At 60.8% G+C, this 27,383-nt stretch overlaps 1 protein-coding gene across 7 annotated transcripts; it reads left to right on the forward strand.

Moving 5' to 3' along the window:
• Positions 1–4,437: 4,437 nt before the first annotated feature.
• MARK4 (microtubule affinity regulating kinase 4) lies at positions 4,438–26,914 on the forward strand. 7 transcript variants are annotated; one of them, XM_081962786.1, is made up of 18 exons: positions 4,718–4,972; positions 11,806–12,003; positions 12,703–12,756; positions 14,456–14,504; positions 15,039–15,104; positions 16,224–16,294; positions 16,631–16,687; positions 17,020–17,256; positions 17,749–17,868; positions 18,485–18,584; positions 18,823–18,932; positions 19,167–19,326; positions 20,132–20,349; positions 21,040–21,143; positions 21,729–21,986; positions 23,687–23,766; positions 24,358–24,402; positions 25,026–25,238. In XM_081962786.1, the coding sequence occupies exons 1-18, from the start codon at positions 4,922–4,924 to the stop codon at positions 25,088–25,090; spliced, it is 2,043 nt and encodes a 680-aa protein (XP_081818912.1). In that variant the 5' UTR covers positions 4,718–4,921; the 3' UTR covers positions 25,091–25,238. The 7 variants fall into 7 exon arrangements, with proteins under 7 accessions (XP_081818911.1, XP_081818912.1, XP_081818909.1 ...); XM_081962784.1 differs by lacking the exon at positions 4,718–4,972 and adding an exon at positions 11,500–11,604 and having other exon boundaries at positions 11,737–12,003; XM_081962785.1 differs by lacking the exon at positions 23,687–23,766 and having other exon boundaries at positions 4,438–4,972; positions 19,170–19,326; positions 25,026–26,914.
• Positions 26,915–27,383: the final 469 nt, after the last annotated feature.

The raw sequence follows: 27,383 nt of genomic DNA on the forward strand, positions 1-27,383 counted from the left end.
AAGTCGAGGACCACCTGTACCATCAATTCCATTTTTTTAAATGGACCATGGTTGCCCAAAGCCATGGCTGCGTAACATAAGCAGGACTTTGCCAACCTCTGACCTTCAATGCCTGCGGTGCCCAAACCTCTCAAGTGTCTATAGGGGGAAAGGAGGAAGGTTCTCTTAGCCCCCTGCCCCCCCCCCAAGAATTCTGGGCAGGGAGCTCTGCCTTCAGCCGCTCTCATTCCTTCTGCTGCAGGATCTTCCACCGACTGACCCCCATCTGGACCAGGGAGCGAAAGGGCCAAACCAGGCTTCCCACCCGCTCCCAAACTGTCTCCTCCCAGGCCTGATTTATCCAGGCAGAGTCATGCAGGAAGGCCCAAAGGTGGGGGCTGCTTCCTCCGCCTTTGTTTCGGCTGCCTGTCCTCGGCTCGATCCTGCCCCCTGGCGGCCATCGCCTTTTCTCAGAAGGCAGAATCGCCCCCCTTGAAAGGGTTGGACCCCAAAGCAGCCACTTCCCCTCCAAGGAGCCTCTTAGCTGATGGCAAGGCTCTGCTCCTGCCTTCAGGCCACTCTGAGCCCCACCCAGAGGGAGCAGCTGGAGCCGGGCCTGCGGTGCCAGTTTACGCAGTCACAAGGGCAATGTTCCCTCTAATTTTTTTTCGATGTGAGCAGAAAAGTATAGTGTTTGAGCGGCACATTTTCATGCCTGAGCACCCGAATTTTTTTCACAGATGTCACCTAAGACAACAACGAAATCAGTATTATTTGAAACTCAAAGTTATGTTTCTTCAAGGTACCCGCTTAATTCAAAGTGTTATATAATATCAGTATCACTTAACAACGCTCCTGCTTAGCAACCAAAATGTTGGCTCAGAAACTCTGGCATTTGAAGCACGCAACTCTTAAAGCTGTCAAGTTACAAGACCCTTGCACCCCTAACCCTTTAGGGAAAAAAAACCCCAGGGGTCTTCAAACCTGACAGCTTTAAGATTTGTGGACTTCAACTCCCAGAATTTCTCCTCCAGTCCTGTTGGCTCAGGAACTCTGGCATTTGAAGCATGGAAGTCTTAAAGCTGTCAAGTTACAAGACCCTTCCACCCCTAGAAAAAAATGCAGAGCTCTTCAAACCTGACAGCTTTAACACTTGTGGACTTCAACTCCCAGAATTCCTCCTCCAGTCATGTTGCAGCGACGTCATCTGCGTGGATCTGCTCCATCTCTGCTTTCTTCATTGTGGGCAGGGCTGCTGCTGAAGTTGCCGACGAGTTGCCACCAGAATAACTGCTGCTACCTCCTCCTCCTCCAACAGCACCACCAGATTTGCTCCTGAGCTCAGCGCTGGGTAACCCGTGCCCGCTCCTCCTCCTCCGTGCTTTTGAAGAACCATGAGGCTTTTTTCCCCCCTGCTCCCTCCCCGCCTTCCTACTGTCTCCCGCAGCCTCATGGCTCTTCAAAAGCACGGCGGAGGAGGAGGAGGGGGCAGGCAGGGGTAACCCAGCGCTGAGCTCAGGTGCTCCGAGCAGAGGGGAGGCGCCGCTGCCACGCGCGGAGATGCCGGCTGGAGCTTTGCCGGCTTCATCTCAGCCGCAGCGCCGGGCGGCAAATCCGGCAGTGCTGCCTGTTAGAGGAGGAGGAGGAGGAGGTGGCAGCAGTTCTTCCGGTGGCGGTGGGGGCTTTGGGGCTTCACAACTAGCCTCAGTCGCCCCGTGCTCCTCAAAGCAAGTCTGGGGAAGTCCTTTGCAGGCGGCCCGTTCTAGCTGCCTGCAAAGGACCTCCCCAGCTTCCAAAGCCTGTGGCAATAGAAATCACTGCGCGGCAGTTGAAAACTGCTGCGCGGTGTTTTCTTGCCACCTGCGCGCTAGCGCAGCCGCGCACCTTAGAGGGAACGTAGCCGGACAAGGGGCAGCCGGGACCCAGGGCTCTGTGGCACAAGGGAGCCTTTTTCTGGGTTTCCTGTGCTTGGACTCCCCTTGAAAAACATTTGGAAGCGGCAACCGTGAGCCAAAAAGGGCCGTTTGGAACAGCCAGAGCTCAGCTGTCTGATCAACTCAGTTTCTTCTGGGGCCTAACGGTCTTTGATAGGAGCCCAAGGGGGAGCTGGGGGGAGCCCTCTTAAGGGCACCCATCATCTGGGGGGAAGGATCCTCTGTCGGTGGCGCCTCCTTCCAGGGGAGCTCTTTCCTTCGGCTTCCTGGAAGACACGGCAGCGTCCGCTATCCGGATTCCCCAACAGCCCCTTTCACGATTTCTTTCCATTTGATTTTACTTGGGGCTGCTGGCTGGGCAGGAGGGCACGAGGTGGCCTGGCATCGCACAGCCACACCTCAGCAGGTTACTGAAGCCAGCGCAGGCGCCCACGGCCGTCACCCACCCAGCCAATGGCTTCAGGTAGCAATAAGGGGTTGGGGGGGTGCAGCTTTCTGAGCCACGACATTGAGACACCCCCCCTGAGTTTCAAGGCAGAGGAAGCGCTGAAGGGGGCGGTGGGACAGCCACAGGCCCCTCCCTGCAGATACGCTCCGGGCACCACGCTTCCCATCATCCCCGGCCAAGCCAGCTCGGGGAGCCCTTCTTTCCAGGAGCGGCTCGTGATGCGGACCCCATCCCAAAGGGCGGAGGGCTGCAGAGCCCTTCAGGGAAGCCCCCTGGATTGCATGGCTCAATCGGCTCAAGCCCCCGCGGGGAGCGGAGGAATACCGGGGACCCCCCGCGGCGGGGCGGGGCGCCTCTGTAGAAACGCTCGACTCAGATGCCGGGTTGCGCCTGCGCAGAAGCGCCTCCCTCGTACCTCCGGCAGAGCAGCCAAGAGTTAAGGGCGGTGCTCGGCGGACGGCGATTGGCTGCGTTTCCTGCCAATAGAAAGCGCGGGTGAAAGCCACTCGGCCTCCTCGGGCAAAGGGGCGGGCCGGCCGGCCTGTCTCCATGCTGCATCGCAGCCAATCAGCGCCGGCAGGGGCGGAGCCTGGGCGCTGCATGGGCACGGCTTGGCAGCGGACAGGCGGGGCCGCGTTTGGGGGAGGCCTGGCGCCCCTGGAAGTCCCTCCCGGGCACCGGGCAGGGGGCGCCTAAGGGGCGGGAAGGGGGGTCGTGAACCGGACATCGGGTCCAGTCAATCGCGCGCTCCGTGGGGATCCCTGCCGGGTTGCGCTTCCCATCGCCAGGGAAGCTGCGGAATCAGCGTCCCTGCAACGAAGCCCCCCTGGCAACCGGTTCTCCTTGCCAGCTGCTCAGTGGCAGCCGAAGGGCCCCTTTGCTCTCTCTGCTGACCGGCGGAACTCGCGGCCGCCGGTTGGGCCATGGAAGGTGCTCCCTCGCCAGAGCCCCGGCTGGCGGCCTGGTGAAGAGCCGCCCAGGAGCCTGCCTGGGTCTCCTTCGCTGCCCTCCAAGGGAGGGCCGCGGCTTGGCGGAGTTTCCCGGCCTCTTGAAGGCAGCGCGTCCAAGCGGGCAGCAGAAAGACCTGCGGGCTTCAACTCCCAGCTATGCTGGCTGGGGGATTCTGGGATTCGAAGTCCGCAGGTCTTCCCGCTGCCAGGTTGGACGTGCGCCTTAAAGGGCAGGGCAGGGCGCATCATTGCAGCGCTTCCTTCTCCTTTTCGGGCGGTTGGACCTTTTCGTCCATCACGTACTGATGCCAACCAACCCTCGGACAAACATGACGGGGAGGGGGGGGCAAAGTCTGGAATGGCCACGTTGCCCACGGAGGGGGTGTAAGTCCCAGCTCGTGGCTGCGGCTGCTCATTAGGAGGAGAGAGCAGAGGAGCCCCCTGCTCACGTGGGCAGGGCTGCCTTCCTCACCTGCCCGCCCCGTCTGCTGGCCGGCTGTGCCCAGGGGAAGAAGCCGATGTCCGGCTGGGCAGGAAGAGGCACGGCAGGCTGTCTCGGGGCTCCAGGGACACCGCGCGTTTCGGAGCCTTCGCGTGACTCAAAGGGCCCGAGAAGAGAACCCACCCACCCCAAATAAAGCGTGGGTCCTCCGTGAGAATTCCTGTTGCATCCGAAGCGGCCTCTTTGCCTGGGACCCAGAATCAAAGGCTTTTGTTGCAAACCCTCTGCGCGCTCCGAGGACCAGCCTTCCAGGTCGCCGCGGCATTTCGGAGCCAGAAACCGGCCTGACTTCGGGAATAGCAGCCGTACCAGGCGGGCGGGCTTTGGGAGCTGTTCTCTCGGGCCCGAAAGCTCCTTCGGGCGGCTGCCCACCTCCCCGGCCCCTCCCGTGCCTGCCAGGGCGTGGAGGAAGCCAAGCCGCTGCCCCCCGCCAGATCCGCGGCGGCGGCGCCTTTAAGCAGCTCGGGGGCGCTTCCTGCGCCTGGCGGGTGTCGTCCACGCCGGCCCGGCCTCCTCGCGCCCTGCTTCCTTCCCCCGCTCTCCCCTCCTGCGCGATCGCCGCCTCTCCGGCCGCCGAGCAGCCGCTGCCTCGACCCCCACGCTCGTCCCCAAGCGGCCGATGCTGGCGCCTCCCCCTATGGATCCGGCGCCCCCGGGCAGCAGCCCCAGCTGAACCGCGCCCCGCTTGGCCGAGGGGAGGGGGCTCAGCGGCAGCGACGGGCGGGGGCTTCCCGGGGCTCGGATTGCGGCCGCATCCCTCCTCCTCCTCTCCCCCCTTCCAGCGCGGGGACGCAGCCATATGGGGGGTGGCAGGAAGCGCCGCTGCCCCTTCCTGCCTGCGGGGAGAGTGCGGCGGCCGGGCCGGGCACCGAGGCGGCAGTGAACGGAGCTGACCCCGGGCCTGCCTTGGCGGCCCCCGCCCTCCCCCTCCCCATGGCCCCGCGGGCCGAATAGCGCCGCTCGAGCCGCGTCTCCGCTGAGAGGAGCCCCTCTCCAGCCGCCTCCCCCCCCCCCGCCTCTAGCCCTCCGGGGCGCATGAGTGGCCACTCGGGGGAGGCAAGCGGCCGTCGTCGCCCCCGCCGCGTCCGGCCTTGGGCCGCGGGAGAAGATGTCTTTGCGCATCGCGCTGGCGGCGGGCAACGAGCGCAATTCCGAGCCGGTGAGTCTTCCGCGCCGGCGGCCCCTCTTGTTTACCGGGGCTGGACGAAGGCCGGGTTGGGGCGGGCAGCCTGGAGTTGGCGGCGGCCGGTCGCTGCGCTTCCGCTGCGGGCTGATGGCGACGGGGGGGGGAGGGCGCGGCCCTCGCCAAGGAAACGCTCCGGTCTCCGGCGAGGCTCGGGCCGAAGGTCACCCCACCCCAGCCTGCCCGGGGCTCTGGCGGCGGCAGCGATAGCGGGCAGGGCGGTGGGCCTGGCCGGGGGTGGGCGGAGGGGCTCCGGGGAGCGGCAGAAGGCGGGGGGGGGGGGTCCGGAGCCTCCGGCAGTGACTGCTGCTTTTGCCGCGCTGCGTCCGGCCTCGCCCGCCCCAGGGGAAAGCAGGAGGCGGAAAGCGCGGCCAGAGGGGGTCCTTTCAGTGGGGCCGGGAAGCCGGTGTCCGGCTGGGAGATCCCGCCGGCCGGCCCACCGCCCTCGGCTGCCCCAAGGAGTGCCCCAAAGGCAAGCAGTGGCCTGCAAGCTGAGCACCCCAATTCTGTGCAAGCCCCCCTCGGCCTCTGGTCGCCCCCTTAGGTACCCCAGGAGCTCCTTGCTGTCCCAGGGGGAGGGGAGGGGATGTCCTCGCTGCAGGCTGGCTTCCTTGCTGGTTATTTGGTGTCAGCCGGTGTCTCTGCCAAGCTATTGGAATAAGGAGTATTCCCACCCCCAAATATCATACAGTCTGAAGCGGGTGTGGTTTGGGGCTAGCCTACACAAAATGCTGTTTGCAGGACACAGCATTTTAGTGTACACCTTCTTGGTGTGTTTTTAAGCAAACTGCCTGACTAGGTTTTGCCGAAATATGTTAGAAGCCGCTGTGTCCTTGGCCAGAATTGTGGGGGGACGGACGACACTCGGTGTGAAGACTTGTGCGTTGTTCTTTAGGTGCTGCCTGGCCGCTTTCCCTCTGGGGAGGTTGAGCAAATTCTGCCTCTTTGGCTGCTCCTGGATTTGTGCCCCTGTCAAGGGTGGAGAAAGTGTCAGCAAATGGAGAATCTCTGGGGCTTTAAGGGGAAGGTGGGTGCAGGCCCTGGCATTGCCCCTGAAAATTCCCGTATGAAAAAAGGCCCTGGGCCCCAGAGATTCTCCACTCTTGATTGACACCCTAGCAACACCAGCAGGATATTCTGAAGCCGTGTGGGACTCCAGTTGCAGTGGGCGGTTGTATTTATGTCTGTGCGACAAAGGATGTCACCTCCTTTCACGTTGAAATCCCAGCTTCCTGTCGCATCTCTTTCCTCGTGCTCGTAGACTGTGTTCGCCCAATTGGGAGGGGACCGCTTTAAAGCCTCAGTGCCCCCTCACCCCTTGTGCTGGGGCTCGCTTGCCCCCGGGCCCACTGCTGCTCTCTGCCAGGCCTTCTCTGGCTCAGCCCCACCCTCTCTGCCGCCGCTGCTGCCGACAACCACATCGCAGATCGCCAAGGCTTCCTGAAGAGTGCCGCACCGCTCTGTTGCCATGGCAGCGAGGTCCTCACCATGGCAGCTAGCTAGGCATCGCCCCTAGCACCTGCGTTCGTGGCCAGTAGCTGTCAAATGACCAGGGTGCCTCTGAGCATGTGCCGAGAGCTCCCTTGGCCTGCGAGTGAGTAATGCAGCCTGCCCCTACCTGCCTGGGCCTGGGAGTGCCCGGGTGTGGCTCCCCAGCAGCTCCGATCAGGGAGTACAGCTTGTACGAATGTCGGAGGGAGGCAGACGGTGCCATCTTGCTCGAGAGCTCTTTGCCAAACTAGTTCAGGAACAGCCTGGCATGGGGCTTTCTCCAAACGGGTCCGGACATCTGCAGCTGCCGGTAGTCCAAGCCAGTGAAGCCCAGCCAGAAGGCTGCAGGCCCCTGCCTGCTCTAAGCCACGGAGACCTCCTTGAGAGGAGAAGCTGCCCCTTCTGTTGCCCTTCCTCCAGCCAGTGCTCCAGGGGAGCCAAGGGAGAGCCGAGGGCCTCCTGCCATGAACCCCCCCAGCCCTGAGCTTCCAAGGGGCATCCGGAGCTTTGTATGAAGCTGGTCTGGAGGAGAAGCTGCTGCCCATGGCCCCACTTTACACCCTTGAGGAGAGCTGTGGCACCAGGGCTCTGAGACTTTGGCCATGCCAGGCTGGCAGAGACCGAAGGGCACCAACTCCTCTTTTGCGCCCTTGAGATCCGGAGCTCTTTGCCTGGCGATGGCCTTGGCTGTCTTCTTCTGTGGCCAGCAGCTTCTCTGCCTGCCGCAGCCCTCCTTGTGCAGCTGGGCCTTGAGCAGGCAGGGCTCGGGAGCATCCCCCCTCCGAGAGTTGGAAGCAGGTGGCCCGGGGCTGCTCCTGGCCTTCTGGATGACCCTCCTGGCCTCCTTCATGCAGTTGTTGCATGTAAACATTCCTGGCCCAAGGGGGATGCTGACCTCTGGGCGTGTGGGCTGGCGAGAGAGGGCGTGGGTGCACACCTGTGCAGGCCTCCCCTGCCGAGCGGCTGGCTGGCTGGGTGGAGCCTGGCCTCCCACCCCGAGTGGGACGCTTACCCAGTTGGGGACTCATCCGCCATTCCGGTTTCCCCTGAAAGAGGAGCAGCCACTGGCCCTGTGGCTCTCGGAGGATGAGGTGTCAGGGCAGGGCCGCTTCCTGACTCACCTGGCCTCTCTCCTCCTCCTCCTCCTCCTCCTCCTCCTCCTGTCAGGATCTTCTTGGATTAAAAGTTAATAACATTTGGGGCTTCCGGGGAGTGAGCGACCTGTCGATTTGACGGAAGCAGCTGCTGAGCGAAGGTGTTGCCCGGAGTCCCACCTGGGGCCGGGAGCTTCAGAGAATCTTACCCGGCCCAGGGAATGGTGCTGCCTGCCTGCCTGCCTGCCTGCTCGTGAGTAAGCCCGAGGGCCTGGCGTGGAGCCCATGAAAGCCCAGGTCTGGCTGGAAATGAGAAGGAGGTCTAGCCTTCCACACAGATCCCCGCTTGGATCTGGAGGGAGAGGCCAGGTGCGCTCTGGGGCTCAGTCCAGGGTCAGGGTGGGTGCTGTGGGGTGCCCTCCTTCGCCAAGCCAGGGAGGCTGCTGGCCCAGCCCGCAGGGTCCTGGCAGGGTTGACACCTGGAGGAAAGAGGTGGGCTGGGAAGGAAGGCTGGTTTGCTAACAATTTACCCCTGGATCCCATCATAGAGTAAGCAATGGGGCAAAGGATCCAGAGAGGAGAGCGGTAGGCAAAAGCAAAGCACATTTTCAGCCCAAGGTAGTAATCTAAATAGGAATGTTAGCAAGCAAAAGCTGTATAAAAATATATGCAACAAATAGTCCCAGTTTATTTGTTTTGAATTTGTTAGATTCCCATCCTGTCTTTCATCCAAGAGTCCCAGGTGCTTTACAACAACCCTGTGAGGTAGGCTGCGAGAGCAGGAGAGAGAATCACCCAGTGGATTTCCATGACGGAGGGTAGTCGTGGGCCCGAGTGGCACTCCCTGGCTCAGGGCCCCACGAGTAGTGGCCTCACCTTCAGGGTCTGCCCCTGCTACATCTTTGGCTTCCTTTCCCCCACCTGTATTCGGGGGCAAAGGACCCCTTCTCTTCTCATTGACAGAGGTCCAAACCTTTTGGGGCTGGGGGTGCCAGGGCAGCTGCGACCCATGGGCTCTGGCCTCCACTGGCCTTGTTCCAAGAGACTCTCTGCTGGCCTGCTTAGTGGCTGCGCTGGCATTGAAATTCCTCGAGTCATTGTTGGTTTTACTGCAGCCTAGAAGGGGCCGTGCACCAAGCACCTTTTTCTCACGATGTGCCCAGGTTTTGCCCTTGCTCGAGCGCGGGAAAGTGGGGGATCCAAAGGACGGCAGCGTTTTGCACGCCACAGGCATTTGGAAAGGTCTCCCCCTGGAGTGAGAGAATCTACGCACCAGGCGCACACCAGGCACCCCGCCACCCTGCCATCTCTTTGAAGCGTGCAGTGCTGTTTCCCAGTGCATTATTGATGAGTGCTGAAGAGGGGGGAGCTGTAGCCCCCTCCCTCCCCGCCTTGCCCTGCATACTCATGAGAGGACAGGCGGCCTTTCTGGGCATCCCACAATGCACCGAGGCATTCCTGCACCCTGGAAACGCAGGGAGCTTTCCAGAACAGCCAGCCCAGGCAGCAGGCCTGGCTCCAACTCCCCCCTCCCTCCCTGCTGCCAGCTGCCCAGGAAGGAGAGTCCTCTGGTGGCTTTCTCTGGGGCAGGTGGGAACAGCCCAGTTTGCCTCCTGGTTCCTCCATCCGCTGCCCAGGAGGCCACCCAAAGTCTTCGGCTTTTGTGCCCCTCGGCCAGACCACCTCGGCTCCATCCCTTGCCCAGCCAGTGGGAGGGAGGGAGGGATCAGAATAGAGCTGGAAGGGACCTTGGAGGGTCTCTACTCCAACCCCCCGCTCAAGCAGGAGACTTTCCCAAGCCAGGTGGATCCCCTCCTTTCCCTCCCCTCCAAGAGTTTTTGCCTCACCTGGCCAGTTGTACCTGCTTCCTCAGGAAATAAATAAACGGGGAACAAGGTATTTGCAACCTGCTCCTCGACGCCTTTCGCCTGCATCCATTGCGCAAACGGCCATCTTGTGCACTAGAGGTCATCCTCCAGTTACAACAGCTCATTTAGTGACGGTTCAAAGGTACAAAATTGACTTTTTTCACACTGGCAACTGTTGCACCGTCCCCAGAGTCACAGGATCAAAACTGACTCATGGGGAAGCCAGATTCACTTAACAACCAGGTTGCTAACTTAAGGACTGCAGTAATTTAATTAATTGTGGCAAGAAAGGCCGCAAATTGGGGCAAATTCACTTAACAAAGGTTTTGCTTAACAACAGAAATGTTGGACTGGATTATGGTTGTAAGTTGAGGAGCGGGTGGTCAGCTGTCCAGCGGGCTCTGGGAAAAGCCGATAGGAAGTCTGGGAAAACTGACAGACGGATCTGTGTTCTTGCTGTGTTCATATGGCTGAGCCTTGTGGGTGATGGGCCAAAGAGAATGTTTCCTGGCTGGGGATGGTGGGACTTGTAATCCTAAATCACCTGGAGGGCAGCTGGTTGGAGAGGTCTGGTTGGGAAGATGAGCAGGGGAGGGGGAGGCAGGGGGGCCTTTGTGTCTGCCTGCTAAGAGAAGGGAGACCCTCCAGAAGAAATGATTCTGATAAGCCCCCCCCCCCCCCGGGACTCTTCAGCAGAGAAGATTGGCCTTCTAGTGGGACTCTTGGACCTTCAGGGGCAACGCCTAAGCCCCACCCCCCACCCCCCAACAAGTAGCTGTTCTGGGCGCTCCCCCCCCCCCCCCAAGAGGCCCCAGGCTAGAAGCCACAAAAGGACATTTGTTCCCACTGGAAACAAGTAACAAGGTCATCCTCACACCCAGCTCCCCCTGGCTGCCTCTGCCCAGCCGCTTCCCCGCTGCAGGGTTCTCCAAGCACTCCCTTCCTTTCCGCCTGGGAAAACAAGGCCGCTTATCCAGGTGGTTCCTGGGTCCCTAAGAGGTCATCTGGTGGGGCAGGTTGAGTCTTGGGGCAGGCTGTCCCAAATCCTGCAGAAGCGAAGAGACCAAGAGCTCAGATTCCCCCCTCAAATGTGCCCCCAGAATCCTGGCAGCAGCACCCCTGTCTGTAAAACCCAACTGGGGGAGTGCATAGACAACCCCCCCCCCATGGAGAAGACCCTCTTCCGCCTTTGGCCTTTCTGTTCTCGGCCCTGGAAAATGCCACCCTGAGGAAATCTGCCAACCAGAATCCTGGCCCTGGGCATGATATATGGGCAGTTGTGGCACTGCTGGGAAACTGCAACTGTGTTCTTCCAGCTGGAGAGGCTGCGGCATCGTCTGGGTTCAGTCCCTGCTAAACGCTGTGCCTGCCAGGGCGAGCGGGGGGGCAGATGGCACCTTCAGCCTTGGCAGCGGTCTGAAGTGGAAGGCAAGCCGCTGCCTGGCCCTCTCCATCCCAGCCCTGTGCGGCTGAGCTCCCCGTGCCCAGCCCTTGGCCGACACATGCAGAAAGCGGTGCCCAGTCGCGCCCGCTGATCGCCTGGCACAGGGCGCTGCCAGCAAAGGCTTTGGGGGTTTGTCAGACTTGGGGGTAGATTCAGACCATCCCAAAACTGTTGAAGAATAAGATTGTATATTTGAATGTTGGCACAAAATATGTATACCCAGATGACACACTGGTCAATGGAAAATGGATTGTTTATATAAAAATAAAATTAAAAATAAAAAAAAAGGATCAATTGCAGTTCGTTTTCCCCTTGGATAGCCTCCCGAGGGGGTTGTGGGAGGGGTGCCCTCCCTTAATCCCCACTTGGCCCATCCTGCTTTGGGGGGAGGACCTGGGGGGGGGCTCCCCATCAAGGAGTGGTTTCTTTTCACCCACTTATCTAAAGTGCAGTTTGCGAGGAGCAGAATTTGTGCCTCCAAAGCTCTCGGTTCAAAACTGACCCAGGTGAAATTTGCTAATGGGGTGGGGTGGGGTGGGGAGTTTGCTTGCCGTCCCCAAAACAGCCCCTGTAGAGCCAAATGGAAGCAGCGTCTGGGATGGAGGATGGTGGCAGCTCGGGAGGCCTCGGGGAGCCTGGGCAGGCCGGGCGCTTTTCTCCCCTGGAAGGCTGGGCAGAATGCAAGCAAGCAGCAAAGGAGCGCTGGGACAGGTTGGCAAAGTCAACTTACCTGGAGAAATAGGGCTGCCAGCAGGCACGGCTTGTGCCCCCACCCCTTAATTTGAGCATGGGGGTCCAGAGTCTGCCCCTCCCCTCTCCAGTAACCCTTCTTTTGCCCCGTAGCACCAGCGTTGCCCGGTAGTGACCCTGGAGCCTGCCCCCCTGATGGTGACGCCGCCGCTGTCCCCCCAGCCCTCCACCCTGGCCAGCAGCCGCTCCGAAAAGGGCTCGTCATGGTCCAGCCGCTCACTGGGCGCCCGGTGCCGCAACTCCATCGCCTCCTGCCCCGACGAGCAGCCCCACATCGGCAACTACCGGCTGCTCAAGACCATCGGCAAGGGCAACTTCGCTAAGGTCAAACTGGCCCGGCACATCCTGACGGGCAGGGAGGTGAGTTGGGTGGAGGCCAGGGGCCCTTTGGGGTTGCTTGACAGGTGGGAGGGGAAGGATCCTTGAGCCAAGCTGCTCTGGGGGCTCCTTCCGAGGGAGTCAGGGCCCCTGCTGGGGGGCTCCCTCCCAGTCACCCTGGGGGGGGGCTCTGAATGGCCGCTGGTTTCCCCTCGCAAAAGCTGAGCCTGCCCAAGACCCTCCAGAAGGCTCTGGGCACTCAAAGACAGCCTGACCCCCCCCCCTCAAAAATACCCATAAAATAAAGACAGTATCTGCAATTCTACAAGGGAGGGAAAGGGAGAAAGATCCATCCGCAGAAGCAAACTTTCCGCCACAGTCTGCCCCCCCCTTCCTCCTACACTCAGTGGAACAGCCAAGGTGAATCCCGAGGGGGGGCATTCCGGAGCACAGGAGAGGAAGTGAGGAAAGGCTCCCCACAGACCCAGAGAAGGGCCCAGCCCCAGGGGCAGCCAGGCCAGCTGCCAGCTCTGCTGGCCACGGGACGTCCTGCCTTGTGTGTGGGGTGTGTGTGTGTGTGCACCTGTGGATTTCTCTGTTGAATTGAATGGGGGGTCCATGCCCCCCCCCCACTCCATGGAGCCACTGAGGCTTCAGCCCAGCTGATTCAGGGCACCGCCTGGCCATTGCAAGGCCCCACCCTGGGAGCCCCACTGATTCTCTGCATTGTATTTTCTGAAGGTGGCTATCAAAATAATTGACAAGACGCAGCTCAATCCAACAAGTCTCCAGAAGGTGAGCAGATGTTGGAGAGGGGGGCAGGGGGGGGCTTCATAGCCCGGCTGCCAACTGTCTCCCTTTCCAAGGGACTTGGGGGGGGCAAGGAGGGAGGAGTGCCATGGCCTCCTCTGCTCAGAAAGGTCCCTGCAGCCCCCTCCCCTCTGCAGGGCTAAGCAGCCCCTTCCCCTCAACCTGGGCAATGTGGGTTGAGATCCCCCTTCCTCGGCTCCCTGCCTTTCCTGCCAGCAGTTGGGGGGAGATTGCTCCCCATTGCTCCCCTCCCTAATTACGGCTCAGAGTCTAAGCTGGTCGCTGTGGAAACCCGGCTCCTGCCAGATTCCCACTGGGGACGGGGAGGGGTGGACCTCCTAATTAATGGCTGGATCCTCCAGGACAAATGAGTCCTTCAGGGAAAGATGGGGTGCAAATTGTAAAGGCTGCCTGCCCCCCTTCACAGTCGCCATTGGTTCAGCTGCTGCTCCTTTGGGTAATCCAGGTTTCTTGGTGGAGGGAAGCCCCCATATCAGTGGCCAATGGTGGTCAGTGATAGCCCTGAAGGGAATGTGGGGTCTGTGAGTGGCTGACTGGGGGTGGGGGTGGGAAAGTGTCCTTCAGCTGCAGAGAAACTCCCCCTCTCTTGGAAGAGGGTGTTCACTAGGAGAGAAGGAAGAGCCCGAAGGGAGTGAAGGGAAGGGCAAGTAGACAGCCAGACAGGCATATTGTTATTCATTATAATTTAATTATGCAAAAACTGCTTTGGGAGATCCTCTTGAAAGGGGTAATTATTAATCATGGTTAATCAATTAAAGGCCATTCAACCCCCAGTGCAGCATGGCAAGACGGCCCATTCAGGCCCAGTCCCTTAATCCACGATCGGCAGATCAAAGCTAAAGGCCGTTCCCAGACCCTCGAGCAAAGAGCTCCAGCAAGTGAGCCAAGCTGCAGGCACACAATATACGCCCAGAGGAAAGGCTGCCTGGGACCGGAGTGAAGGGAGGCTTAATGGGACCCAGAATCCTTAATGGGGTGCCTGACCCTGCACAGCTCATGGCAACTCCCCAGACATTTTTTTAATGTAGTGTTATCATTTTATTGCCAAGGCCCAGGGAAAAAGAAAGGAAGAGAAGATCTAAAGAGAAAGCTCTAAAAGGCATCCCAATGCCTCTCTCCAACACAAGGACTCTAGAAAATCTCTCTCTTCTTAAAGAACGAGGGATCTCTTGGCTCCCTTCTTCCTCTGCACCCATAAAGGGAACCTTTGGCCAGTCCAAGATTTTCCTTACAGCCCAACATTCTTAGCCTCTTTCTGCATTCAGAGTTTGCCAAATTCCAAACTTCGGGTCCATACTAACTAGGCCTCCCCTTCCTGCCTTGCAACCTCACATCTCCTGCCAGGGCCATGTCACGTACACAGCTAGTCCTCGGCCTACAACCACCAATCATTTAGTGGTGTTCGAAATTACAGGAACACTGGGAAAAAAGGGAAAACAATACAATAAAGATTTATGGGGGACAGTGTGGGAGGCTGGTAAAGGAAGGGAAGCTCCTTTTTACAGAAACATCCTTGTTTGGGGGACTTTAAAACCGGTCTGCCTTTGGGAGGGAGGGAGGGAGGGAGGGAGGGAGGGAGGGGGGTTGGTGGTTGGAGACAAAAACGTGATGCTGTGACCTTTGGGGAGGGGTCAGCTAACTCCTGTTTGGGGCGTTTTTGCAGCTCTTCAGAGAAGTCAGGATCATGAAGGGTCTGAATCACCCCAATATCGGTAAGAAACAGAAGCCCCCTCCCACCAGGAAGCCGTGCTCTCAGCAGCTGAAGGGGTCAGGGGAGGCTGGGGTCAAAAGGGGGTCCCTCTTTCAACTCAGCAGGCACCTTGCCGGAGATAGGAAGGGGGGCTCAGAGGGCACCATGTTGCAAAGGTTTGCTAGGTAGGGTGGCGGGGGTCAGAAAAAGGACCCTCCCCCCAAGAAATGAGCAGAATCAGGGATGGAGGCAAAGTTTTGAGGAGCAGGGACTGCTGTGGGATGCCCCCTGCAAGGCTTTGTGCTCCCCAGGAAGGATCGCTGCAGAATCGCCAGTGGCAGTGCCCACTTGTTGTCTTGCAACCCAGAATTTTAACTCTCCCAGTTTCGCCCAGTGCGGCCCCACATAAAACAAAATAGTCTGCCCTTAAAAGGGGCCCGCGAGGTTTGTGGTGGTGATGGGGGGCGGGGGGGGCGGGGGAGGCGGGGGGGGCAGCCTCCCCTGGAGGGCAGCTCCTTGGCGGGGAGCCTGACGGGGCTTCTGGCTCTTTGCGCAGTGAAACTCTTCGAGGTGATTGAGACGGAGAAGACCCTCTACCTGGTGATGGAGTATGCCAGTGCCGGTAAGCCTCGCCTGCCCTTCCTGGCCGGAGAGTGCCAGGGCGCTCTGGCCGCTTTTGCCCAGTGGTTCCCTCTTCGGAGCCTTCAAGCTGAGTCTCTCTGCAAAGCAGCTACAGGGTGGCCAGGTTTTTTGGGGGGGGGCACTCAGGCAGCAGCCTCCCACTAAGTCAAAGGGCAGCATCTTCATGAAGGGGTCACAAGCCGCCATTGCCAGCTACCTGAAGCGGGGAGGGAGGGGCTCTCCCTCGACTGCAGTTTGACTCTTCTGTAGCTGTTAAACTGAACCCCACTCAGTTCAAGATCTCTGCAGCCCCCAGACCCTCCCAGGAGCTGCCCACCTGGCCCCCAGGCCACTTCTGGACGAAGCATCCGTGGAAGAGAAGATTTGTAGCTGAACCGGGGGGTCTTTGGTGGCCTCTGAGCTGTTTTCCTGCAGGCGTTTCATGACCATATTGGGTGACATCATCAGGGCCACTAAGGAGTGGGTTTTGCAGAGGAGAGGCGAAGGAAGAGGAGGGGAAGAGGAGAAAGATGGTAGGGTCTTTGGTGCTCTCTTAACGTGGTGGTTTCCTTACAGACATTTCATGACCAAACTAGAGAGCATCATCAGTTCACTCTGAGTTTGGTTGTCAGTGCACTGATGACGTTCCCTAGTTTGGTCATGAAATGTCTGCAAGGAAAGCACCAAGTTCAGAGAGCCCCAAGGACCCCACAGGCATGGCCGCCTGGGGGAGGGGCTCTTCCCCCTTTAGACTGCAGGGAGGTTGGGGGTCAGCATGTGCCCCTCCAGGAAAGGAGGTCACCTGGGCTGCTTTCTAAGGGCGGCAGAACTCTGCACTTGGAGGAAGCGTAAGGAGCCTCGTCCTGGAGCTCCAGCCGTCCCCGCCTGACCCCGATTTGTGCTGACAAGCTGAGGAATTTCCCCGCTCTCTCCAACTGGCACCTGGGCAAGCTCTTCCCGGCAGATGTCCAGGAACAGCTGCAAGCGCATCCTGCCCTCCCCCGGCCCTGATGGCCCCGGCTTCAGATGTCCGTGGCACCCACCCTCGGCTTCACCCTTCCTTCAGCCTTCCCGGCATCCCGGCTGGCCTCACCCCCCTCTCCTTCCCCTCTTTGTGCAGGAGAGGTTTTCGATTACCTGGTTTCCCACGGCCGCATGAAGGAGAAAGAAGCCCGAGCCAAGTTCAGACAGGTTGGGCCTCACAAAGCCACCGAGAATCCCTGCTCTTTGGGCTCCGCGCAGGGGCACCCATAGGACCTAGCTGGGTGGTCAAGCATTTCTGGCCGCCTGGCAGAGTCCGCTTGGGCCTCTTCACCCTGCTGGGCAAATGGCCGCATCTGGCATGGGGGGGGCAGGGGGGCTAAGAGAGACTCCCTCCTCCACTGGGCTCTCACCTGGGCAAGGAGTCCGGACTCGGGGGCATAAGGACCCGTTCCCTTGCTTTGCCTGGAAGGGGGCTGTGGAGGGGCTGGAGGGGTCAAGCGGGGGGCTTGCACACTAGCCAGGACCCCTCCTCTTCACCCCTAGATCGTCTCGGCTGTGCACTACTGTCACCAGAAGAATATTGTACACAGAGACCTGAAGGTGAAGAATTTCAATGCTGCTCCCCCCCCCCCCCCCGTTCCTCTCCTTGTATGGGAGCAAAGGTTCAGCCACCCCACAGCTTTCCCCGCGTGGCTGGGTTTTGTGGGCCTCGGTGCTCCCACCCATACAATGGGAAGAGTTGCTGCCGGCTCTGAGAATTCGTGCGAGTTCACCGGAAGAGCTGGGAGAAGCCTGGCAAGGGGACATTGGGCAGCTTCTCCGGCCAGCATTTTGCTGGTCATTAGACTTCGGGTGCTGGTTCCTAAAAGCTTCTTGGGCCTGGGGGGGGGGGCAGCAAGATTCTACCCCCACCCCCACTTTCTCTCCCCCAGGCGGAAAACCTGCTGTTGGATGCGGATGCCAACATTAAAATAGCTGACTTTGGCTTCAGCAACGAATTCACGCTTGGCTCCAAGCTGGACACCTTCTGTGGAAGCCCCCCCTATGCCGCCCCAGAGCTCTTCCAGGGCAAGAAGTACGATGGACCGGAGGTGGACATCTGGAGCCTTGGGGTCATTCTGTACACCCTGGTCAGCGGCTCCCTGCCTTTTGATGGGCAGAACCTCAAGGTGAGGCTGTGGGGCAGGAGTTGGGGTGCAGAGGGAGGGGCAGGAGTTGGGGGGGTGTTCCAGTTGCAAGGAGGGGAGCACGAGGTCAACAAAGGACTGGCTGGGATGCTTGGGGGGGGCTGTGCAAGATGGGCCCTTTGCTCTGGATCCAATCAGGAAAAGGGCACCTGGGCATTCAGCGTCTCCCCTTCTGAGCCCGTGGCTGCTTATTTATTTCTTTATTTTATGAATTGACGTGTACCCCGCCTCTCTGTGCAAAGATTTCTCTCCCCACCATGCTCTGTTGCCCAAGGCCAGAGGTTGCAAAGGTCGGTTCCCGCCAGAGGAACGAGTGGCTGGCATCTTCCAGGCACATGGCCACTGGCCTTGGCATGAGCCCTTTGGAGCCCTTGGCCAGGCAGCGCTGCCCCCCAGCAGACGGGCTGCCCAGAGGGACTGGCGGGGGGAGCCGGGCTGTGCTCTGACCGACAGGCCTCTCCCCCCCCCACCCAGGAGCTGCGGGAGCGGGTGCTGCGTGGCAAGTACCGTGTCCCCTTCTACATGTCCACGGACTGCGAAAACATCCTAAGGCGCTTCCTGGTGCTGAATCCCACCAAACGCTGCACCCTGGAGGTGAGGGCAGCTGGGCTGCGTGGCAATTTGCCATCCCTGGGCGGCTCCAGATGCTCCTTCCCCCCTTGTGGTCCCTCTGGGGCTGAAGGAGCACAGCTGGCGTGCCCATCCCCCATGCCAGTTTCCCGGGCACCCACCAGAAGCCGGGCCTTTAATTAGCAACTGTCTCCACGGGATCCAGCCTCCCCACCGCTGAGCCTCCCTCCCCTGGCTCCCCCCTCCCACCAATGATGGTAATTAGCCTAATTGACTCAAGGATAATTGCACGGTGTGTCAAGGAGGCACTGGCGCCCACGCCCCCCCCCCCCTCCGGCACAGCTCAGCGCATGTTCCGGTTGGGCCTCCTCAGGCCCCCTGTGGATTATTGGGGGGCTGTTTGTGCCTCCCGTGAAATGGACAACCATGCTGGAAGAAAGTGGTGGGAGTCCCTCGGGTGAAGAATTGAAGGGGCCTCTGAGCATGGGCTGAGGGCTGCAGAGCCCTGGGGTGTCCAGATAACTCAGGCGGGAATTACGAGGGCTTGAAGCTTAGGGCGCCAGGGGGCTGCACTGGGGGGACTAGGAGGAGCCCCAGAAGTTCGGCCCCCCATTTTAAAGTTTCTCCCTCCCCCCCCCAGCAAATAATGAAGGACAAGTGGATCAATATCGGCTACGAAGGGGACGAGCTGAAGCCTTACCGAGAACCCGAGGAGGATTTTGCGGATGCCAAGCGCATAGGTAGCCCGCCTCCCCCCCCGGACCCTCCCCCTGACGAATGTGCCTCCGCCTGAGCTCCTCCACCTGCACAGGCGCCCCAGACTGAAGGCTCTGCCGCCAAGGCCCAACTGCTCCCCTGGGCACCGAGGGCAGTGGCAGTGGGGCAGCTGGGCAGCATCCCCCGTCCCTGACAGCAGTGGGGTCTCTGAGCCCTTGGGGGCCTCTGGGGTGATTGCTGCCTCTGCTCCTCCCTCCCCAGAGGTCATGGTGGGCATGGGCTACACCCGGGAGGAGATCAAGGAAGCCTTGACTAGCCAGAAGTACAACGAGGTCACAGCTACCTACCTGCTGCTGGGCAGGAAGAACGAGGTACAAAGCCCCCCCCCCCGGGGTGTTGAGCAGGAGGGGGGCACCCTAGTGCAAAGCCGCAGTGGGGGGGGTCCGTTTCCCAGGAGGCTACAGATTTTGGATTCACCCGAGGACCCTGGGTGTGGGGGAGGGTCCCTGGCTTCTGAGGAGCCTAAGGAAGGAGCCACCCCCTCCCTCCCCCCAAGAGGGTGTCCTGCAGCAGCTTTGACGGGCCTGGCGATCTGCTCTGTCCAGCAGGTGGAAGGGGGGGAGTCCCGCACGGGCAGCAGCCTCTCATTGGCCCGAGCACGGCCGCCCAGCGAGGCCTCCAATGGCACCAGCAAGGCCTCCTCGCACGCCAAGGGCCAACGGAGCTCCTCCACGTACCACCGGCAACGGCGGCACAGCGATTTCTGTAAGTGGTCGGGGGGGGGCGAGGGGGGCTGCCGTCTCTGGAGCCCTGGGGGCCACTCTTGGGGTCTGGCATGACCCCCCTCTGAGGCCCCAGCTTTGTCCCCCGAATCATGAAACGGTCCAAGAGTTCTTAGGGAGCGGGCAGTGGTGTGAGAAGCTGAGGCTGCTTTGAGTCCTCTTGCAGGCAGGGGGTTGGCTTGATGGCCTCAAGGAGTCCCCTGAGCCCTCTAAACCCCCGCAGCTGTGCAGCTCACCTTCCAGAGGTTTGAGGGGTATCCAAGAGGGTCAGAAGGTAGTATAGGTAGTCCTTGACTTATCACCACAACTGAGCCCAAAATTTCTGTTGCCAAACGAGACAGTTATTGAGTTTTGTCCCACTTTATGACCTTTCTTGCCACAGTTGTTAACTGAATCACTGGAGTTTTTATGTTAGCAACATGGTTGTTAAGTGAATTCGGCTTCCCCATTAACGTTGCTTGTCAGATGGTCGCAAAAGGGGATCATGTGATCCCGGGACACTGCGACCGTCATAAATGTGAGCCAGTTGCCAAACGTCCGCATTTTGATCACCTGACCATGAATGGATTCTTTCGTGGTCATAAGTGTGAAACACCAGTCCTAAGTCCCTTTTTTCTGTGTGCTGTAACTTCAAACGGTCACTAAATGAACTCTTGTAGATTGGGAGCTCCCTGTGAAGGGAGGTTCTGTGTTTCCCCCTCAGAGGAAGCGGGAAAGAAAGTTTTCTCCCGAGCCCCTTTGCCCCCTCGGATGCCGCCCTCTCTGAAAGTGCCCCCTTGCCCCCCCAGGTGGCCCTTCCCCCGCCCCCCTCCACCCCAAGCGGAGCCCCACCAGCACCGGGGACGGGGAGCTGAAGGAGGAGCGGATGCCCTCGCGCAAGGCCAGCTGCAGCGTGGTGAGCAGCGGCCGGGGGGGCCTTCCGCCCTCCAGCCCCATGGTGAGCAGCGCAAACAACCCCAACAAATCGGAGATCCCCGACCGGCGCAAGGACAGTGCGGTCAACACGGTGAGGGGGAGGGAGGGGGGCTGGCGGGCTCCTCCCTCGGCACAAACCCTCATTCCGTAGCTCTTCTTCCCCCAGGGCAGCTGGGCACCTGCGCCAGGGCCTCGCGAGGGGGGCATGCCTTCCCTGCCAGCACCAAGGAGCTCTCCCTACGCGTCGGGGAACGCGGGATGGCGTTTGAAAGGGCACTGGGCTGTTTCGGGGCACTGCCCGGGTCCTTCTGTGCCCAGGAGTCACGGAGCCAGGCAACAAAGTGGCTCTCAGCCGGGTCTCCCAAATTCAGGAGCCCTTCTCCTGGTCACGCTTCTTGTGTCCAAGCAGAAGCAGAGCCTGCCAAAGGGGGGCTTGGATCAGGAGGTGCCCCCGGATGTCACAATCCCTGATACAACTATGAACAGAGCGACAGAGCTGAAAGGGACCTGGGAGGTCTTCTAGTCCAACCCTCCGCTCAAGCAGGAGACCCTCTTCTTAAAAGCCTCCAGTGATGGAAAACCCACAACGGAGGCAGAGGGTCTCCCGCTTGAGCAGGGGGTTAAGTGATGAGCAAGGACAAATTCAGTATGGAAATGCTGTTCTGTTAATCCTCTTAATGCCGAACTTGCCAAAGACCTGGGTGCTGAGAAGGTGATGCCGCTGACCCCATTAATCCTGACCTCCTGGCCTCTGAGCTGGCCGTCTTCCGTCCTCTTTCAGAATAACGTCCCGTCCAGTATTATGACCCGGCGGAATACTTACGTCTGCACAGAGAGGCCTGGGGGCGACCGCCACTCCCTGCTCCAGAACGGGAAGGAGAACAGGTGGGCGTGGAGTGGGGTGGGGCCTGTGGGGGGGGGCTCTGGAGCACGGTCACTTCAGGAAGCGGGGTGTCTCCATCTTAGCCCTTTGAAGTGGGGAGGACTTCCAACTCCCAGGCTTGCTCAGCCGGCCCTGCGGGGAGTTGAGGTCCCCCATCTTCAAGAGACAGAGAAGCAGCCGGTCAGGAGAGAAACAGAAGCTGTTGCAGCTCAGCAGGACCAAGAGAGGAGGTGGCCCCCTCCCACAAGCCCCCTTGTCTTCTCCCCAGAGAGGGATGCCGCAGGGGCACAGGGTGCGTGGGGGTGCCTGCCCCAGGGCTCCTGGGGAGTCTGGGCATCCCACCCAGGGAGCAGGGCCTTTGGTCACCTGGTGTCCAGAGAACAGGCACATGGTTAGCATCCCGAGGAGGACGGGGGTCACCTCAAGGGGCTGCAGGCTACAGTGGGGGCTAAGGGGTCAAAGACCAAACCTTTGGCATTTCTCACATCTTTTGCCCCAAAGTTCTTCCAGACCCCACATTCTCCTTGTTGGGGGCGAAGGATCTTGGCTTGCCCTGAGTGGTGCCCTCTCCGTCCTCCCCCCCGCAGCTCAGGTGCCAGCCGGGTGCCCCCGGCCTCCCCCTCCAGCCACAGCATTGCCTCCTCCGACCGCACCCGGCTCTCCCGCGGCACCAACATCCGCAGCACCTTCCACGGGGGCCAAGTGCGGGACCGGCGTGGCACTGGCGCGCAGAACGGGCCACCCCCCTCGCCTACCCTCTCCCACGAAGCCCCCACTCTGCCTCAGAGCCGCAGCCGGGCCACCTCCAACCTCTTCAGCAAACTGACCTCGAAGCTCACGAGGAGGTAAGCGGAGGCAGGGGGGGAGCCGGGGGGGGGCTGCAGCATCCAATCCTCCCCCCCCCCAGTTAGTTTGCGGAATTCAGGCCTTTCCTGGACTCCAGGCAGCACCTGAACCCCCTTCCTGCCCCCTCTGCAGATGAGGTACAGGTAGCCCTCGACCTACAACCACAATTGACCCCATGGTTTCTGTTGCTAAGCAAAGCAGTTATTAAGTGAGCTTTGCCCCATTTTACAACTTTTCTCGCCATGGTTGTTAAATGAATCTGCCTTCCCCTTGACTTGGCTGGTCAGGAGGTTGCAAAGGGGAGCGCGTGACCCTGCGACCGTCACAAACGACGGGATTTTGATCACATGACCACGGGGACGCTGCAATGGTCATAAGTGTGGAAAACGGTCCCTTCTTTCTGTGCCGTTGTAACTTTGAATGGTCACTAAGTGAATGGTGGTAACGGAGGAAGCAAATGGGGGGGGGCTTTCCCTGGCACTGCCGCACAGGTGCCAGGCCTCCCCTGCAGATCTTGGAGGCGGCAACGCACCTGCAAGACAGCTGTGCCCAGCCGAGCCAGGGCAGGTGCCCACCTGCAGTCAGTGGCTCTGCCCCTATGCAGCCCCTCTGAAGCCTCCCCCAGTTCCTTCCCAGCCTACTTGCCTTCCCTGGCTCTGCCATCCAGGGAAAACCAGGGGGTCTCTCCCCACCCCACAAGTCCTCGCACAGCTGCAGCCACCCTGCAGGAGGAATGGGGAGGAAACGGCCCCTCTTTAAAGTGTGGGCAGTGACACACCTGGCAGAGTCCCTGGGAGTTTGGGGGGGGGGGAAAGGGGTGTAGGTATAGATTTTATAAATGGCATCCAGATGATCCAGTGGCTTTCCTCTTCCCTGGGCCCAGCCAGGGCAGGGGGCCTTTCTGCAACCCCTGCGCTGGGGGCTTCACCCCAGAGAGCCTGTCCAAGCCTTTGGAGCATGAGGCTTCCGTGTGGGGCACGCATGGCTTCCCCCCTGGCCAGCCCTGGGAGGAGGAGCGGCTTCGTCCAGCGCTGCTTAGCTGAAGGCGGCTGTGTCCCCGGGGGTGGGGGGAGAGGGGCGGCTCTGGCCTACCCCTCCCCAGTCCTGGGAAAGGCGAAAGAGGAGGTGGGGGCAGGGGAAAACAGCTGGCTGAGAGAGGGGCTCCAGGCAGGGTCAGAACAGAAGCCCCTTCCCCCAACCAGGGGCCTGGAAGCGAAGGGCCAAAGTCCCAGGCGGACCCCTTGGAAGGGCCGTGGGGCAGAAAGGGAGACGGGCGGGGCCCTTGCAGGTGCCTGGGTCTCTGGGGGTTGAGGGAGGAGCCAGAGCCCCGAGGGGAGGTCTCTAATCGGGCAAAAAGAAGGGCAGGCAGTTGCCCAGGGCAGGAAGGACCTTTAGGTGCGGATGGGCAAGATTCGCACTCCTGGCTGCGGGCTGGCTGAGTGAAGAAAAGGAGGGAGATTCGCTTTTGGGGGGCTCAGCTGGAGGAGCCTCGGGGGGGGGGCTCTGATGCAGTCCCATCCCCCAAAACCAGCTGGAAGGAGCTTCCCCTGCACAACCTGGACTCTACCTCCCCCTCCCCACACCCGGAGCGTTTGCAGCCACTGAGGCAGGACTGAGGCCCCCTCCCCACTAACCTCTCTTGCTCTCCCCCCCCTCCACCCGCGGCACCCCTTTCACTCTGGCTTCTCTCTGTTTTCAGGGTCACTCTTGACCCCTCTAAGCGGCAGAATTCTAACAGGTGCGTCTCGGGCGCTTCAGTGCCTCAAGGATCTAAAATCAGTAAGTGGCTGCTCCCCTCCTCCCCCCTCTGCTGCTGCTACCTTTCTCGCTGCCTTTCCCCCCCCCCCCCGCTCTCTCTCGCCTGGCTGGAGCCCTTAGGGACCCCCCAAGTGCCTGGCTGCTCCAGCCCCTCCCCTGGCCAGCCTTCCAGCCCTCGGGACCCTCTTCCTTCCGGCGCAGGTGGGAGCGAAGTACTAGGGGCTCCCAGGCTGCCTTTGCGGCCGAGGGGGCTGGCCTTCTGCCTGTGGGCGGTGTGCAAACCCCACAGCAGCCCAGCCTGCTCCCCGTCCTCTGCCAGGCAGTCAGCTGGTGCCCCGGCTGCAAGCCACCTGGGCAGAGCAACCAGAACCCCCCCCCCTGCTTAGAAAGGCTGCAGGTAAGGAAGGGAGGGGGCAGAGCCGTGGCCGAGCCCTGCCCCCCTTTCTCTGGCCCCAGGGAAGCCCATTAGGCAGTTCTAAATAACCCTCCCCCAGGTGGCCCCCGCCCAGGTCCCCCCTCTCCCTCGTCTCCCTGAGGAGCTGGGGAGTGGAGGAGGAGGCCGCCCCCCCACCCCCCCTTTGCCTTCACTGCTCTTCCCGTCTTGCCTTCCAGGGTCGCAGACGAACCTGAGAGAATCAGGGGACCTGCGCTCACAAGGTGAGTCCCTGGGTGGGGCATCTGTGGGGCAAAGGGGCTGATGGAGAGGCTGGGGGTGGGGGGCACTGGACTTCCTCAGCCACGACAGGAAACCTGGGCTTTGTGAGAATTGTATTGATTTTGAACAGTCCAGTTGCAGAATTCAGCTGGGGGGGGCATGTGGGGGATTGGGCTACGTAGAGTGTGTGGGTCTGGGGCCAGCTCAGTTGGGGGGGGGGTGCAGTTACTTCTGGGAGCTGGTCCGTTGTCTCCAGAGCTTGTTCCCCTAACTATTATCTGGGCTCCTCCAGTCTCTACAGAGTTCATTTCTACTTATTTATATTGCACCTTTATTATTTGTATGAGTAACTCATGGCAGCAAACATACTTAATCCTCCTCTTTTCCTGACAACAACCCTGTGAGGTGGGAGAGGCTGGGGGAGAGGTGGGGGGGGAACTAAGGCAAGGCAAGAGTAATCATAACCGATGTAGGTTCCCCGTGCCTTAAGCCATGGCCAGAAACCCCAACCAAGCTCAACGTGCCCCCTTGGCATCTTGGCTGGACCGGGGCCCCTCTTCTGGGGCCTTTGGGGCATCTGACGCTGGTGCCCGCTGAGCAGGCTCCTGGTCCTCCTCGCCCGCAGTTGCAATCTACCTTGGCATCAAAAGGAAGCAGAACCCCGGCTGCTCCGATTTACCTGGAATGTGAAGCTGACCAGCACCCGCTCTGCCGAGGCCATCCTGGCCGCCCTCTGCCAGGCCACGGACTCTGCCAACTGCTGCCGCCGCCAGACGGAGCCCTTCGTCCTCTCCTGCACCCACGGGAAGAGCGCCAGCGAGCACTTCTGCTGCTTCGAGGTGGAGGTCTGCCGGCTGCAGCGGCTGGGGGGGCTGCACGGAGTCCTCTTCCGGCGCCAGGCTGGCACCTCCCTGGCCTTCCGCAGCCTGGTGGCCAAAATCACAGACCAGCTGCAACTCTAGGGTGGCCCGGCCTGCTCTGGCACTGACTGACCCCCTGGCTGGGGGGGACATGGCCCCGGGGCCCTCCCAGCTCCCCTCCGGGGCCCAGGCGGTCCTCAGGCCCACTTCTGCTGCGCTGCCCTGGAAGGTGCCTGCCGGCCTGTCAGTGGTGCTAGGAGGGGCACAGGGGGAGGGCAGGTGGGAGGGGAGAGTAGGGGGGCTGGCAGGGAAGGGCACTGGCCCCTCCTCCGGCCCCTAATTGGGTGGGGGAAAGGCAGCCAGCCCTCCCTTTCCCGAGCCACGTGGGGGGCACTGCAGGCGAGGCTCCCCCTCCTTCATCCCTTGTGCCAGGAGCCCATTGTGCGGTGGCCACAGCCATGCCCCTTTCCCTCGCCACTCCAGGAGCCAAGGCGCTTTCATTTCCCCAAGTGGAGGGGTGGTGGTTTGGGGGCTTGCCCATGGTGTCCCACCTCCCTTTCCTGGCACCCACAAAGGCTGGCACTGTCCCTCCCCCCATTCCTGGCTCGACTGGCTAGAGAGCGGGCGAGAAGAGCTGCTGCCTCCAGGGATTCAAACGTCCTCCAGGACAAAGGGGGGCCAAGGCAGTCTGGGTCAGCGGGGGGGGCGGGGGGGCGGGAGAATAGAGCAGAGTAGTTCAATTGAGCTGGGGGGGCAGTTGAGCTGGGGGGGGCACCCGACAGGCAAAGGCACCCTGGGCCTTTGCAGCGCCATGTCCAGCCTTGCCTTCAGTGGCAGTGCCAGTCTTACGCAACTGGGCGGGCAGCTGTGCAGTCAGGCAGCTTGGGCACCAGAGGTCCTCCTGCCCAAAGGCCTGCAGGCCAGAAGGTCCTGAGCAGCAGGCAGCAGGCGGCACCCTGGCGTCTCCGTGCAGAACTCGTGACCGAACTAAGTCTGCAGCTTAGGAGGAAATGGGGCTGGGGCCACAACTCCGCTTGGAAGGGGCTGGTCCTCCCGAGTGGGTGGAAGGGCCAGGATTCGGACACCCCGATGGCTGCTGGCCATCTCACTGGGGTGGGCATGAGTTGGCGATGTCGGCTGCCCAAGCAGCTCTTCTCCAGTGCAGCCGGAGGGCCGTGCTGGGTGGTGAGTTGGCACCTCTCAGCCCTGAGAGTTTGGGACCCAGCAGTGGGAAGGAGCCACGAAGGGGGGCTGGCACAATGGGTGGCAGAGCCGCCAGACACCCTGGGCAAGGGACTCAGGGTGGGGTATTTGGCCAGGAGAAGCGGGGGGCCTTGGTGGACAGGCCCAGAGACACAGCTGCTGCTGATGGGGGAGTTGGCCACTTCGGTGGGGAAAGCTGCAGTGCCCCCCTCAACCCCCCCCGGCTTTCCTTTGTTTACTGGGTGCCCCTGCTGTGACTTCCCCCCTCCCCTCCAATCTGACCTCTTGGGTGCCCCCCACTCTGTACAGACCCTCTGTAAATACTAGCCCCTTAGCCCCGTATCACTGGGTAGAGATATTAAGAGCCACCTTTTCACCTCTGGACGATGTAAGTTATTCCGGCCCAATTGATGGTAGTGTCCAACCCTCAATAAATGTAGAAACTCTCCTGGCTCCGTTTGCTGCTTGCATTCCCCCGTGGAGCTGAAGGGGGGGGGCTGGCAAGGCCCTGGGTGAGAGTCCTGCCAGACTTGGCGGCTCCTGGGGCGAGCAGCATGGCTGCCAAAACCTCTGGGTGGGCCTTGGGAAGAGGACCCCCTCCAAGGGCAGCCCTGCATTAAGAGCCAGCCAGCCAGAGCAGCCTCCTGCTCTTGGGAGACTCCCAAAGGGAGGCAAAAGTAGCCCTCTGATGATAAAGGTAGACTGTCACTGTAGGTGGATGCTCAGTTTTCACGGCAGAGCTGGCGCGTGGGCTCAGATCCCTTCTGAGAAAAGCCCCCTCCCCACTTAGGAGCCAGCGTTCCCCTCTGCCCTCCCAGAGTCTGTGCCTGGCCTTCATTTGGAGATGAAGGGGGGCAGGGCAGCCGCCTGGGTCTGGGCAGGGAGTGGAGGGTGCAAAGGGGCCACTCCTGGAAAACCCA

Source organism: Natrix helvetica (genome assembly GCF_964273705.1).
Source record: "Natrix helvetica genome assembly, chromosome: 9".
Lineage (NCBI taxonomy): Eukaryota > Metazoa > Chordata > Lepidosauria > Squamata > Natricidae > Natrix > Natrix helvetica.